This window comes from Athene cunicularia, assembly GCF_003259725.1.
Source record: "Athene cunicularia isolate RWA chromosome 12 unlocalized genomic scaffold, athCun1 chr12_part1, whole genome shotgun sequence".
NCBI classification, from domain to species: Eukaryota; Metazoa; Chordata; class Aves; order Strigiformes; family Strigidae; genus Athene; species Athene cunicularia.
In genome coordinates, this window is record NW_020799116.1 from 14,494,964 (window position 1) to 14,508,995 (window position 14,032).

At 37.8% G+C, this 14,032-nt stretch overlaps 1 protein-coding gene across 5 annotated transcripts in view; it reads left to right on the forward strand.

Moving 5' to 3' along the window:
* The window catches only part of FAM208A (family with sequence similarity 208 member A), a 31,351-nt gene extending 17,422 nt beyond the window's left edge, over positions 1 to 13,929 (forward strand). The window contains exons 14-23 of one of the 5 annotated variants that reach the window (XM_026857309.1): positions 72 to 788; positions 2,543 to 2,985; positions 5,418 to 5,559; positions 7,513 to 8,420; positions 9,136 to 9,255; positions 9,786 to 9,945; positions 10,602 to 10,710; positions 10,878 to 11,056; positions 11,143 to 11,301; positions 11,628 to 12,477. In XM_026857309.1, the coding sequence (XP_026713110.1) occupies positions 72 to 788; positions 2,543 to 2,985; positions 5,418 to 5,559; positions 7,513 to 8,420; positions 9,136 to 9,255; positions 9,786 to 9,945; positions 10,602 to 10,710; positions 10,878 to 11,056; positions 11,143 to 11,301; positions 11,628 to 11,683 (2,993 nt within the window). In that variant the 3' untranslated portion in view covers positions 11,684 to 12,477. Of the gene's footprint in view, positions 1 to 71; positions 789 to 2,542; positions 2,986 to 5,417; positions 5,560 to 7,512; positions 8,421 to 9,135; positions 9,256 to 9,785; positions 9,946 to 10,601; positions 10,711 to 10,877; positions 11,057 to 11,142; positions 11,302 to 11,627 lie in introns of all 5 variants that reach the window. The other 4 variants (XM_026857310.1, XM_026857306.1, XM_026857307.1 and 1 more) reach the window with 4 other exon arrangements.
* The last annotated feature ends 103 nt before the right edge of the window (positions 13,930 to 14,032 follow it).

Sequence of the window (14,032 nt, forward strand, 5' to 3'; positions counted from 1 at the left end):
TAACTAGTCATCATTTATTTATAGCTTTATGATTTGATTTTAATTGTGAATTCCCTTTTCTTCTATGGCAGCACAAAAAAGCATTCCATTGGGAACAGAGAAAAATTCACCTACCATGGTTTTGCACGAAAATCGGGAAATCATTCCAGAAATCACAAAGTTTATTAAGGCTCTACATTTTGCTTTAATCCAGTCTCGTAAAGACACTACTTCAGATTTCAATGCTGTTGTGGAAAGGTTTATAAATGGGTATATGAAAAGATGCTATAGTGGCTCTGGAAAATACAGAGAATTTGTATTACATCAGTATGAGTCACGGTTGGATGAGAAAAAATTTCTTTATTCTGCTCCAAAAAATAAATCTCATATTGACAGCTGCTTGCAAAACTATATTTTTGGTTGTGAGACATATCAACTACCTGTTTCTAGAGCTAAGGAATTGATGGAGGGAAGTCAGAAACTTCCACAGTTCAGTCCCATCTCAGATTATGAAGTCACGGAAGACGACTCTGACTTTGCCAATGCAAAAAGTGGGAAAAGAATCCGTACAAAATATGAAGACACTGCTGCCAAGCGAAAAATGCCTCATTCTGGAGACTATGATCATGACAAACTGAAAGAACTTATTAACTTAATCCAATGTAGGAAAAAAAATGTAGGTGGAGATTCTGATTCTGAAGACCCTAGAAATAAAAGTGGTCTGAAAAGGAAGCTGGAAAAAGAGTCTGAAAACTTGCGGAAATACATAAAAATGAGTGATTCTTCAGAGAATAGTTGTCAGTATGAAGGTAAGAAAGTCTTTGTTTAGCATTCCTCTCTAAACATTGTAATTCAAAGCATACTTAACGTTTAATCTTTATAGAATGAGTATTTTTTGCGTACTGTGGATATTTTAATGCATGATGGTTCATTTAAACATTGGTCTGAGATCTATCAATAGAGATGAAGTTTATTTTATGTAAGTTGTCTCTTTGTAGGAGACAAGTTAAAAGGATTTGCTGCTTTTCTTCTGCCTCTTCAGAAGGAAGGCAGACTTCCTGGGAGTTTGCTTAGCAGTGGAACTGTCCAAAGACAGAGTACTCAGCAGCCTTGATACTGTAATGTCTTTTGCAGAGTTTGACTTCAGGCATTGCTGTAGTTCTTTATGGCTCCAATACTCTATATAGTACCTAACATTCAGATTAAAGGGGAGAATTAAACTGCTAAGCATGGGCACAGTTAAGTTTGAAACGGCCAGTAATGTGTGTAGTGGGACAAAGGAAACAACCTAATAGTATTGATTGAATTATTCTGTATGTGAAATTATATAAATCCAAACCTCGGATAATTATCACAGATATTTTCTGATACTTATGATCTGTCAAAAAAACCCCTTTGGTTTCTCTTTTCCTGACCCTTTTCTCAAGGCAGTGATATAGGCCTCCTTCAAAAGAAGAACTAGGGAGAAGGGTGGCACGAGGGAGAGGGGGATTTATAGCAAGCACCAGTCATTCTCATGTGTACATGAATCGTTTTGGAAGATGAAGTGGCTGATTTTAGGAATAAATTTGCCTTTTGAGAGGGACAAAAGATGCTGATATCTGTGGATGGAGGAGACAGAGGCTACATGCTAGATCTTGGGATTCCTGCTTGGAAGTCTCTTAACCTTCAGGGTCTTTTTACACTGGTTATTAATGTAGAATATGTGAATGCTTTTCTACCTGGCTGTAATCAGAACAGTATCTGTTTAAAACTAAATTTTGACTTAACTCCTCTAGGGGTACCAAAACAACAACATCTCTCCCTATGGTATGAATTCCATGTTTTTATATAACCCCAGAAGTAGTTTGTTGCACAGAAAGCCTTACCTAAAATACTGTGAGCTTAAGTATCTAAACATATTTAGACGTTTATTAGTCAAACAGCACTTATATGGAAATATGGAATTTTTTATGATAAATGCCTTAGGGGTTCATCAGATTCTTTAAGTAGTTTCTTGGCCTGTCTCTGTCCAAGAAGAAAAAATACCTGTGGTGTTTACTCATCCAAGGGGATGAGTTTAATATATGTTTAGTATAAATAGGCATGGTAAAGTTTTAGAATTACATTTAGTCTACGATGACTTGTGAGGTTAAGCTCACAAGATACTTATTAAGATACTCATCAGATTCTGGAGCAACAGCGATAGGATGATGGGAAGTAAATATTTTGCTCAAACTAATCTTTTTTTTTCTCTCAAGTGATGGAGGATTTTGCAATTTTTCCATAAAATACACAGATCATAGTGTGTGACTTCTGTTAAAACATAAAATAGTGTGGTGTTGAGTGACCTAAAAAAGGTAATTGTTTATCTGGAGGAGACTGTTAGCTTTAGAAACTGTCCTTTTATCAACATGTACCTGTTTATAAATTTTTGTTAAGAAAGTAAATGTATGTGTACTGTATGAATTGATGCTAAGGAGTGAGACTGGGTGTGCAGCAGGTTTTTGGGAAGGGCTTTGCTTTTGCTTTTTAAAAAAACCTTAGTAATGGATTACTTTTCCCCTCCTCCCCCTACTCCAAGGGGGCAGAACCTCGGATTCGCCACACTCTGTTCTCTCAATTAATACTGGTCTTGGTGGACACGATACTGACTTGAGGCAGCAAGATGTATCCGACGCTGCTGTTACTGACACAAATGGCCTCATTAAACTGCTTTCAGAAACACTAGCTAGTGCAGGACACTTGGATGCATCATTGGCACGATCTGTAAATCAAGCTTTAGGATTAAGCGCTGATGACATTGAAGAGGATATGAGACAAAAATATGAATATGAATCCATTCCAGCACAGGACAAAGATGATCATGAGCTTCCTAATACTGCTCAGGCTGAAAATGTTACCTTTAAGGACCTACAGAGTCCAGGGGTACTGGAAACTGCTGTGGGATGCTTACCCTACCCTGCTGATGTTGATCTACGGCTTTCAGCTAATGAAGTGGGCCTTGAACACACACTACGTTTAAAAGTAAGTGAAACTGCCATGCAGGTAGATGCTGACAGTGAATGTACTATTTTCATAAATATTATGAGACTGAATGAAAAAGCCACTTTTTTTACATAGGTAAACATAAATAAGCTCTAACTTTTCTGTGAAGAATCTTTTCTGTTTGGTAGGAGCATGTATAGAAGTCTTCTGAACTCGGAGATGTGTGTTCCTGTTTTTTTTTGTCTACTCTTTCTGTAATAAAATAATTAAGAATACCTGAAAGATGGAGAGCAACCATGGTCAGTCTTCCTCACTAGCTTTACAATAAGTGTCACTGGCAGCTGCTCCAGCAATAGGCAGCAAATCTTCTGTCTTTCAGTGGCTGAGTGCTATACATAGGGTGTCTTTTCATGTTTTCTGAGACCAAAGCCTTGCAGTTGTCTTCTACCTCCTGTAGCAAAAAAGGTGCTTTATTCTGTTGCTCAGCTTGCTTATGGTGGTGGGGTTTTTATCAGTATGTGAAGTTGTTGCAGAGAGTAAGTAATAGTGTTACTGTAACAGCTTATATGCTGCCTGCCATCTTCCTCCTCCTTTCGGGGGTGACTCTTGGTCTGGCCTAGTGTATTGAGGTTTGCTGAACCTGAAACTCAGTAAGGAGAGATTTGAGAGTTCCTCGTCATACACTGCCTAGCTGTTACGCTTCCTGAAGCTGGTTATAAGGCAGTAGTTGCTGTTCCATATGGACTCTGTCAGCAGTGGTTGCAGGACAGGCCATCAGTGTTTGTGTACTACTTCATCTATAGACCCGATAGGTGGTTTGGATACGACAACTTGTCATGATTATGAAATTCCATCTGAGGCACAGAAACAAGCCTTTTTTTGACCAGGTTCCTCCCAGATATAAGTTGAGACCATCTCTTTCAAAGCTTATACACTGTGAATTCTTCCCTCTTCTCTCCCAAATGCAAATCAAAAATAAATACATTATGCATGGACTATAATTTCAAAGCTGTTTTGGCCTGTTGCTTTCTTGTCGTAAGCAGGAAAGTGAAAGAAGTCAAACTGCAATCTGTATTGTATATTTAGAGTTGGTTGGAGGGATCTTAAACAAGAATGTTTATCCACAGGTGATCAACAGCTAGAGAAGCAGAACGAGAGCTGTTTCTCTTGTCTTGATAGAATAGATTGGCAAAAAAACCTAAGTCGATTTTCTTTGGAAACCAAGTATACGTTACAGGTCCTGAACTATTATCTTGAAAACAAACCAAAAAACCCAATGGCAACAGTTTGCGTCAGCTGACTGTTTCTTTGTGTGAGTTAGTGACCTTTTCTAGTGACAGTACCTCAGGGTTAATGAAGTGATGCTCACTGCTTTTCAATCAAGCATCCTTTTGTTCTAATTGTAGTTATTGCTCCCGTTTTGGTAATTGGTCTTGGTCCAGCCCCTCCAAAGTGCATTCTCTCTCCTACTGAATAGTAACAGGCATTTTATAGGGCAGGAAAATGCCCCTCACTTCTGTGCACAAGTGAGGGTCCTGCAATCATCTTTTGGTCTGGTATTGTGGAAAAGATGATGGGCTTGTTCTGCCCATCTAGCAGTGTCTGAGTGAGAAAGTGTTCAGAAATGTGCATAGTGGAATGCACTGTCTTAAATGCTCTATGGATACTAAAGATGGTTGGGGAAATTGGCTTTGTTTTGGTGGGAGCGGAGTTAAAAATTCTGAGCGCTTAAATGCATGCCTAGCTTTCTTTGTGTGCTCTCTTGGTGCAGTGGTGTGTAGGTGTTCTGTGCATACTTTTCATGACGGCATATAACTGGCAGAACACCCTTTGGAGAAGGCCCTTGTGCTTTAGGGTTCAGAGTGCCCCAGCTGCTTGCTTGATCACATTACTCTGCAGAGTGGTTGTTCTGTCATCTCTGTTAGTGATACTTCTACACAAAGCTCAGTTTCTGAGTCATGGAGCGGGGAGGAGTTTGTCCTGCTGTGCTGTTTTGCTTCTAACCATCTGGAGTATGAGATGAAATTGTATTGTTCAGGGGCTTAGTAGTAGTTGCAGGCAGTTCCTCAGTAATGCCACCATCTGATGACTGTAGTCAGCTATTAAGACAACAGCCTGAAAAAGGCTAAGGAGCAATTAGTTTTTAAAATTTTTTTCCCTTTGCCTCCTTTTCTCCCTGCCCCACCCAGCCTCTGTACATTAAGGCATGTGCTGAGGACTGCATTATTTACTTAATGATAGACCATCAGCAGAGACAACTGTCTCAGAAATTGTCAAACAGATAAATGAAATATATAAGTACCTCCTGTAAACATTTCCAAGTTTGACTTGACTTGACTTGATTGACAGCAAAATTGCCAGTATGCTAGTAAAGTCAGGTGTTCTGTCAGCTTTTCAGAATGTAAAAGCTTAATAGGTACCAAAAAAAAAAAAAAAAAAAAAGGTTTTGAGCTGAGAATTTTGTTTTCTAGGAAGCAAGCACTGGAAGTGTAAGTAGTTTTGAAGACTACAATCCCTGTCCTAGTACACCTGTAGAACATGTGTATCGCAGGCAACGTTCCAACTCAAATAACGTAGAAGTTGGAATGCACTGGAAACTTATTCCAATTACAGGTAAGACGGGTTTAACTCTTCCAAGTTGCTAGAAATAGTGAATGAACACTAAAGTTCTAAAAGCTTGTGTCTTCCATATATCCCATTCTGGGGTCACATGTGGGTACACAAGCATATATATAGCCTATGCAGTGTTTCTGATATTTGATTAATACAGAAATCTGCTGGATGAGAACAGATGCTGGTAGAGAATAATGATTTGGGTACATACTGACATAATTTAGAAATGTGAATGCTTCGAGTATTTATCTGGTAAGGTGCACAAGTGTTTGGAATTCAGTATTTGAACTTGCTAGGTTCTGCTGAAAGATTGGATGGGCGGATAATTGCAACTAGAAATCTTAAAAAGGATTGGAAAGTGTGTTCTCCGTATAGAAAATTGCTAAAAATTGGTATGTAACTGATCAGCTGTATTAAAATGTAAGAAGTTATAAAAATAGTCCTGAATTTAAAGCCATAATATAGCGTTTAATCTTCTTGCTAAGACTTGGTTATAGTACAGTATTTCTTGATTACAATAGTGATGTAGCTTCTATGTGTTGAGCGGCTCAAGAAGAATGAGATACCTAACAGATTCTTAAGTACCTTGTATCTCAAATGAGTTTAAACTAAGTTTACTCTGTTAACATTATAATTTGGTACCTACTTCTTCAAAGTCTCTTAAAATTAATGTACCTTGTGTATACAAAAGGTGTAGTTCAACACTGAAGGTATAGGGCAACAGAAACAAGATTCCAATCAAATAGAATTGAACTCGTGATATCATCTGATTTATATCTGCGTTTAGTGCTTTTAAAGAAAACTAGAAATATGGGTTGGCTCAAAGGATGTGGTTTGAAGGATGAAGACAAACATTCCGTTTCACTGATAAGGAAAATAAAACGGAACCACATTTCTGGTCTCTCTGTATGACTGGCAAAAAGTAACTATGAGGTGATACTGTCACCTTGAAAAAGGGATCCTGTAAGTGGCAGATGTTTTCCTTTTAGATCTGGATGGACCTGATCAAATTAGGGACTGACTATAACTGCTTTAATTGGCTACAAAATTGACCATTCCAAAAGAACACTTAACTTTTAGAAACTGTCTACTATTTTGGTTATTGCTTCTGTTCCAGAAACCTGGTTTTCTGATTACAACTGTATTAGCTTTAACAATAATACAACACTTAAAAAAACAAACAAAAAACCTCAAAGAAAACCTACAAACAAACCCTCCTTTGAAGTATTTATGGAACAGATATATACTGAAATACCTGTATATATCTGAAATATCTGTGTATATATATCATGAATTGCAGCCAAGTGTTAAATTTGGTTTAAAACGGAACAAAACCATAGTTTTGAATATGGATGGTGAAGAAACTCAGTGCAGCAGAAATGATCTGAGGTTTGGATTATGAGAGGCTTTCAGCACTGCTTGCAGCAGGACTGATTCTGTGTATCAGTAATTACCATAAGACTTATGTCCTACCTTTTTAAGTAAAAAAAAGTCTGTTCTCAATTGCGAGATCAGACGTGCAGCTTGCAAGTTGCAGTCTAAGTCCACAAGGTAGTGTATGGCTAAAACAAGCCTTCTGAAAGCCTGAGGATTATAACCTGGTAGCAAATGAAAATATTTGAATAATTTGTCATCCTGCTTGATTTCTAATTTGTTTTTTTTTTTTTTTTGTAATTAAGGCAGTTCCTGTTATGCTTAATCAGATGCAATCTCTGGGAAGATTACTTGTATTCTGCTTTTTGAGTAAACTTTATTGTTCTGTTTTAGGAGCTGTTAAATTTTCTGTGCTTCTGTACCTCAGCATACAGTAACACTTGAGTCTTTGGATTTAAGTTGATTGGCGGGGGGAGGCACAACAGTAATGCTGTTTTAAAACTGTGTTTTGGAGGTATTAGTATATCAGTCGTGTGTGACTTTCAAACAAGATTATGATGATTAACTCTTCCTATATAGGTCTGAAATCACCAGAAGAACCACTGGTGTATTTACCGCCAAAGGATGCCTTTCCTAATGACCCCCGGGTAATAAATAGGCAGAGAAGTTCTGATTATCAGTTTCCATGCTCTCCATTTTCAGACACACAAAAGGGGACAGCAGAAGATGGACTTTATACAAGACAAGTGGAGAAACTCGAAGATCAGTGTGGGCTAGCAGATCACCCTTTCACAACTAAGCATTCCATTAGTGCAGTAATAGAGACTACGCTATTAGAAGAATATAATCTCTTTGCAAGAAAAATTCAAGAAATTTTGCAGCAAAAGAATATTGCTTATGTTAGTGGTGTGTCCACACCGGTCTTCTCTGCTCGAGAGAGGATAATGAGACTTTCTGAATACATATGTTTACAGGCATCAGAAGTTTCTGTCCAAGAGTATATAGAGACACTGAGCGAAAAGTTGAATAGCGTTATTTTGTCGTCTTCGTACGTTAGGCATACTCCACCCATTTACTCTAGTCCTGAATCAGCAGAAGTGGTTAGTGACGCTGCACTGAATCCTCCACCCGACACGTTACCTGTTTGCAGGGACTCTGACACGACGTCGTTACCAGAGCCACTGTGTAATAATGTGGTGGAAGATCTGCATTCTAATGAGCAGCACTCGTCAAGCTTACCCTTAGCAAAGGAGGGAATAGATGATCAGACCTCTGCCAGTGGTGATGTGATGGAACCACTGGAAAAGACACAGAAATCCCCAGAGAACTTAAACTTACTAACCCAACCAGCCTTTTCTGATTTTATAAGCCAGTTAAAACCTGAAGTAGTTAACAGTTTGGTCAAAATTATTAAAGATGTACAGAAAAACACTGTGAAATTTTATATTCATGAAGAGGAGGAAAGCATTCTCTGCAAAGAAATCAAGGTAAGTATGTTCCAGTTCATCCTCTGTATAGTGTTAAAATAGAACAGAGTGCCTTTTAAATCAGAATGTACAAAACTGGACTTGGAAACCTAAGGGAGTCTGAAATTTGTTTCAAAAATGTTGAATTGTTAAAGTAAGCTGTCCTGTCCCATTTCTCGTTTGAGCTTCTGAGGTAGACTTGCTTATATTTAGCTTTCATGTAAGTCTTTTTGTTACAGTTGGAAAGCAGAGCAGGCTGTAGTTTGGTTCCTTCGGAAAATAACTGCCGGGGGGTAGCTGTACGGAAAAAAGGTAACAAGGGCAAAATGTGATAGCTTACCATTTTAGAAGGAATATATGAGAAGTCCATGTGTGTGGTTTTGGGGTTTTTATTAACTCCAGTTAATAGTACAGGTAACTTTTGGAGATTACTGTTCTTCTGTAGTTAAATGTGTAAGATGAAAGTTGAAAGTGGAATAAAAACTTCTGGCTTGAAAATTCATGCAATTTTGATAGACTGTCAGTTGGTCATTTATGTCTAAGAATGATGGAATTGCTGAAACAGTCTATTTCTCTGTTGCTGTGTCCTTCCAATTAATGTATCAGAAAGACAAGGAAACCAGTCCCTCTGAGATTCGAGTGGAAAGCTTACTTGATGTGGTCATCACGTGGGGATTGTTTTGGCTGATCTACCTATTCACTTTTTCTTCACCATCTTCTCTTTCTGTGGTGTTAGGAATATCTTACAAAGTTAGGTAATACGGAGTGCCACCCAGAACAATTCCTTAAAAGAGCTGCTTTAGATAAACTCCTGATAATTATCCAAAATGAAGACATCGCCAACCTCATCCATAAGGTATTTCACATAAGTAAATGTGTACTATAGAAAGCTGTTGTTAAAACCCAGGGAGACAAAGCTCATTCTGAGCAAGGCTGCTTTCTCATATCAACATAGCATTTAGTTTTAGTTGCTGTTTGAAGAAACAAAAATGGTTGTGGTGAATGCCAGTCATCTTCCACCTCCACATACGTGCTAATGTGTATTTATTCTTAGTAGTTGTAAAGTTGTACAGAGGCCTGAGTAGTTCTAGTTGTGTGATGCTCTAATGGCATGTGGAGGCAGCTGTCAGATGACCTTGGGTACTCCCAACAGCTGCAGTTTGTGCACCTCTGCTGGACAGAAAGTAAAATTATTCTAAGTGCTCAACTTCCATTGGCTCATTGCTGTAATGTTTTTGAGAGAGCACCTCTTAAGGCAAGGAAAAAAAAAAGTTTTGAAAAGTTTGGTATTTAGTATTAGTAAGTAGGAACATTCTGTAGTTCCTTTTTTTTTTTTTTTTTTATGATCTTTGTTACACATCTCTGATTTCTAACATTGTTAAACAGATACCTTGCTTAGTAACGTTGAAGAGGCTTTCCTGTGTCAACTTTGCGGGTGTCGATAGTTTGGATGATGTGAAAAATCACACTTACAATGACTTGTTTGTGTCTGGTGGTTTTGTTGTGTCAGATGAATCTGTCCTTAATCCAGAGTCCATCACTACAGGTAAGTGTGCGCTTCCCGAAGCTTTCCAACACAAACAGAACACTAACATTTCAGCATACTCATTGCGGGGAAAAATTAAGTCTTCTAATTTTCCGGTTTTCTATCTTATTTTTGTGAAGGTTTTTTTGAGAATTTCAGCTACTTCAGTCTCTTTCTTACCTCAGTAGCCTTTTTGGAGAACATGTTTCTGGGGAACATGTGAACGTGGAGATCTTGTCTTTCTAAGTTTGTGTTGGGTGTGTAGTTATGTCTGTGGAACCTTTTATTCCTTACTACTCAAGCCACAAATACACTAGCAAAAAATACTGAAAAACTACATTTTTTCCCCACTTTTTCTTTATTTGAACTTGAATAGTTAACGAAGTTACCAGTTTCTTAAATAGATATTTCTGCGAGGCAGACCATGTAGGACTGAACTCGGCTTTTATGCAAGCAGATACCACTGTTAGGCATCCAGCCTACAAAAAAGCAGCTCAGTTTTGGATTATTGTTGTTGGCTAATCTGCTCGGCAGAAAACCTGAAGTACTAGACTGATGTTCACAGTTGTGTAACTATGCTTTGATGAAAACGGAAGGAAGCATTATGTTTATACTGAATTAGTATTTTCAGTTTGCATACCACAGAATTTAACTTGTATCCTGTATCTCCAAAACAGATAAATTAAAACAGTTCTTAAAGTTTCTGGAGGATCTCAATACCCCAGATGGGAAATGGCAGTGGAAAGTCCACTGCAAAATACAAAAAAAACTTAAAGAGCTGGGGAGGTAAGTAGTGTTCTTCAACTGCCAGTTGTAACAGTGCTTCAGCTTTAATTATGTTATCCAAAACTCATTTAAGTAGAACTTACTCTTATCTTTGTCTTTTGACTTAATAGTCAGACTGGCCTTAAATCAAGTATCTTTCTGATGGTGTGCTTTTTTCCCCATTATAGAATGAATGCCAATGCCCTCAATCTGCTGACCCTTCTGAACGCCTATCAGAAGAAGCACTTGGTTGAGATTCTGTCTTACCATAATTGTGATTCTCAAACTCGAAATGCTCCAGAATTAGACTGTCTTATCAGGCTCCAGGCTCAAAACATACAACAGAGACACGTCGTCTTCTTAACAGGTAAAAACAAAATCTATGAATACTTCTCTCCCTCTTCTGCTAAGAGGTGCTAAATATTAATTCAAAATCTCCTTTTATGTATTTAGAAAAGAATCTCAAAAGACTTTCAAATTATGTTGATAATGGAATAGTGGTTGCTACTGTTGATGACTTTATGCAAAATTTTAAAAGTCTTGTTGGGTATCTCAACTTGGTTACTGAAGAAAACAGCCTTCCTCCCTCGGACGCTCCCAAGAGACAATCAGGTAGTATTAAAAACACCCTTCTGCTTTCTTTACCTAATTAGCTGTGTGGGGGAGGTCCTTGAGAGAGGGTGCCTTTACTCTTGCAAATGACCACCACAGATAGCAAGGAAAACCCAACTCTCGAGCTACTCTTCTTTTTTAAATGATGGGGGATGAGCAGCGGGGATGGAGCACTGAAGGAGATCCTAAGTACAGTTACAGGCTAACCTGGCCTAGGTATGCCCATCTGTTTTCAGGGAAAGGATAAACTTAAGGATAGCTTTCAGAAAGCCTAACAAAAGGACTGAGATGTCAGTAATTGTACTCCTTTAATTGTGTAACTTCAGATGCTGTTTTGACATTAACCCCTTTGGAGCTGGGAGTTGGGATTTCCCAACACTAAACATGAACACAATGCGCAGAAGCTTTTAGCATCGGAGTAACTGGACACTCACAGAGGGTTAAGTGTGTGTGTTGAGTAAGTGAACAAGAGAGGCAGAAGACCAAGACTTAAGTGATATTGGACTTACACACCTGAAGCCTAACACTCTGTGAGTAGTGTATAGCTTTTCTAACCAAAGTTTGTATTTCAATAGAATAGGACTTTCTCTTTTTTTTAATGTAGTTCTTGTAGAAAAGGATGAAAAGGATGAGGAGGACATGTCTCTGGATTCAGAGGATGAAACATCACAAATAGAAATCTGCAGTGATGCCTCTCAGTATGATGCTCATTTGGAAGCTTTGCAGGCAGAGGCCAAGGGCTCACATGGAGCAGATGCAAAAGCCAGCTGCTTATCAGTTACAGAGTTATCTCCTGAAGCACAAATTGGCCTGATGGAAAAGACTTCTAAAACTGACTTGGAAGAGATACAACCAATTACTGCAGTTTCTACAACATGCTCTGCCGAAGGAGAAAAACATAATTCAGTTGAACAAACTCCTTTCAATAACTTCCCGGCTTACAGTAGACAATTAAACATGTCCCATCAATTCAGTCACTTTAATGTACTCACTCATCAGACCTTTCTGGGAACAACATACCCAATTTCTTCTGCAAGTCAAAACCAAGAAGGGGGCAATTATTTTATATCTGCCTACAGCCAGAGCATGGATACAGAAAAGTCAACATCGCCTGGTGGTTGGGATATAAATTGTGATTCTTCCAGGCCATATTCAAAACAGAAATAAACTCATGTCTCTTTTTATAAGTTGCTGTGGACTTTTCTGTTTCTAAAATTGTGGATTAACAATTTCTATTTTATTCTGGAACAAAAATGTTTCTTGTCCTTTATCTCAAATGTTTTCTTGTCTTATTTAAATCCTGACGGCCTGTACCAGTTTGATGCATCAGAAAATTTAAATAAATATATATTTTTTAACATTTACTGTACTTGAATGATCTTGTTTGTTGGCACTTTTAAGTTTCTACATTTGTATTTGACCTGTACCTGGGCTTCAGTTTGAGGTCTATTTTAATGTAAAATTGAATGTTTGCCTAAAATATGTGAAGCAAGTTTTTTTTAACTGTAAGAGTATCCAAATCACTTTTCTTTACATAAGTATCAAAAGTTACCTATTTATTTGACATTTGACACAAATTTTGTACAAATGTTTTTACATAGCTATAAGGCAGTGTAGTTATTTTACTGACTATATACTGGATTTTGGCTAAATACCTCAATTAGAGTAACCGATGGTGCAGTTCTATTACAAAAATAAAATAAACTTTTAATGCACAAGGGACTTGTAATACGTTGCATTGTCTGTGGTTTTTATATTGTTTTCCAGGTATGTGAGAAACACCCAAACTTCATTTTATGAATAGCAATTATCTTTGCATCTGCTTTCAATAGGCTGCGCTCACCATCAGAGTGTTCTTACAACTTTTATCTTGCTGTGGTAATTACTGTAATGGGAGAAGGACAAACCTGGTTTTAATGACTGTGGTACTTCAATTTGCATTAGAAAAACCTCAATCCTCTCCCACTTCAGCTTAATGATTACTGGTGCTTTTCTTTTTTTTAATTTTATGAACTACTATTATTGTAAGTATGGTTTTATCTGTTTCTTAATCTTGTCCTTTTTAGTTTCACATCTGCTCGGTTAGTTATAAAGTGACTTTTCACTTGTGATTCTCTCTGAATTGGCTGAGGCTTCTGGCAAGCAGCAGCTGATAGTAAATAGCTGTGGAGTCTTAAGACTACTGGTATTCCAGTGCTGGTTTTGCATATGCTACTACTCTTGAATCATATGTTTACTGCTCCTGTCTTCAAGTTGTACAAAGTCCTATTTTGGGGGGGTTTTCCTGTCTGTAATTTGATTGCAGTGGATTTATGTAGGATGTGTGGTGTAGGACCAGATGACAGTGCTTCAAACTATGACTCTTAACTCTCAAAAGTAGTTGGGACAAATATTACTGCTTAACAAAAAGGGTGCCTTTTAAAAAACAAATTCTCTAAAGTTGAATGTCTCTCCTATTATTAACAGTTGTTTATTTGTTTAATTTAAGAACAAACCAGTACTAGACTAGTGTAGCAGTGGCAATAAATAATCTTTTGTCAAAAAGGAGAACTCCCTTGTATCAATAACCTTAATGGAGTTTGTGAAGAACTGTTCTAGAATCTGCAGAGCACGTGCAGTTTCTCACCTAGGGCCACATTATAGCACAGAACAGCTAACAGGGATTCAGGGTGTGCAGCTTCTGCAGAGATATAGAAGGGAAACACTTTTACTAGCTTACCCTCTTTTGAGG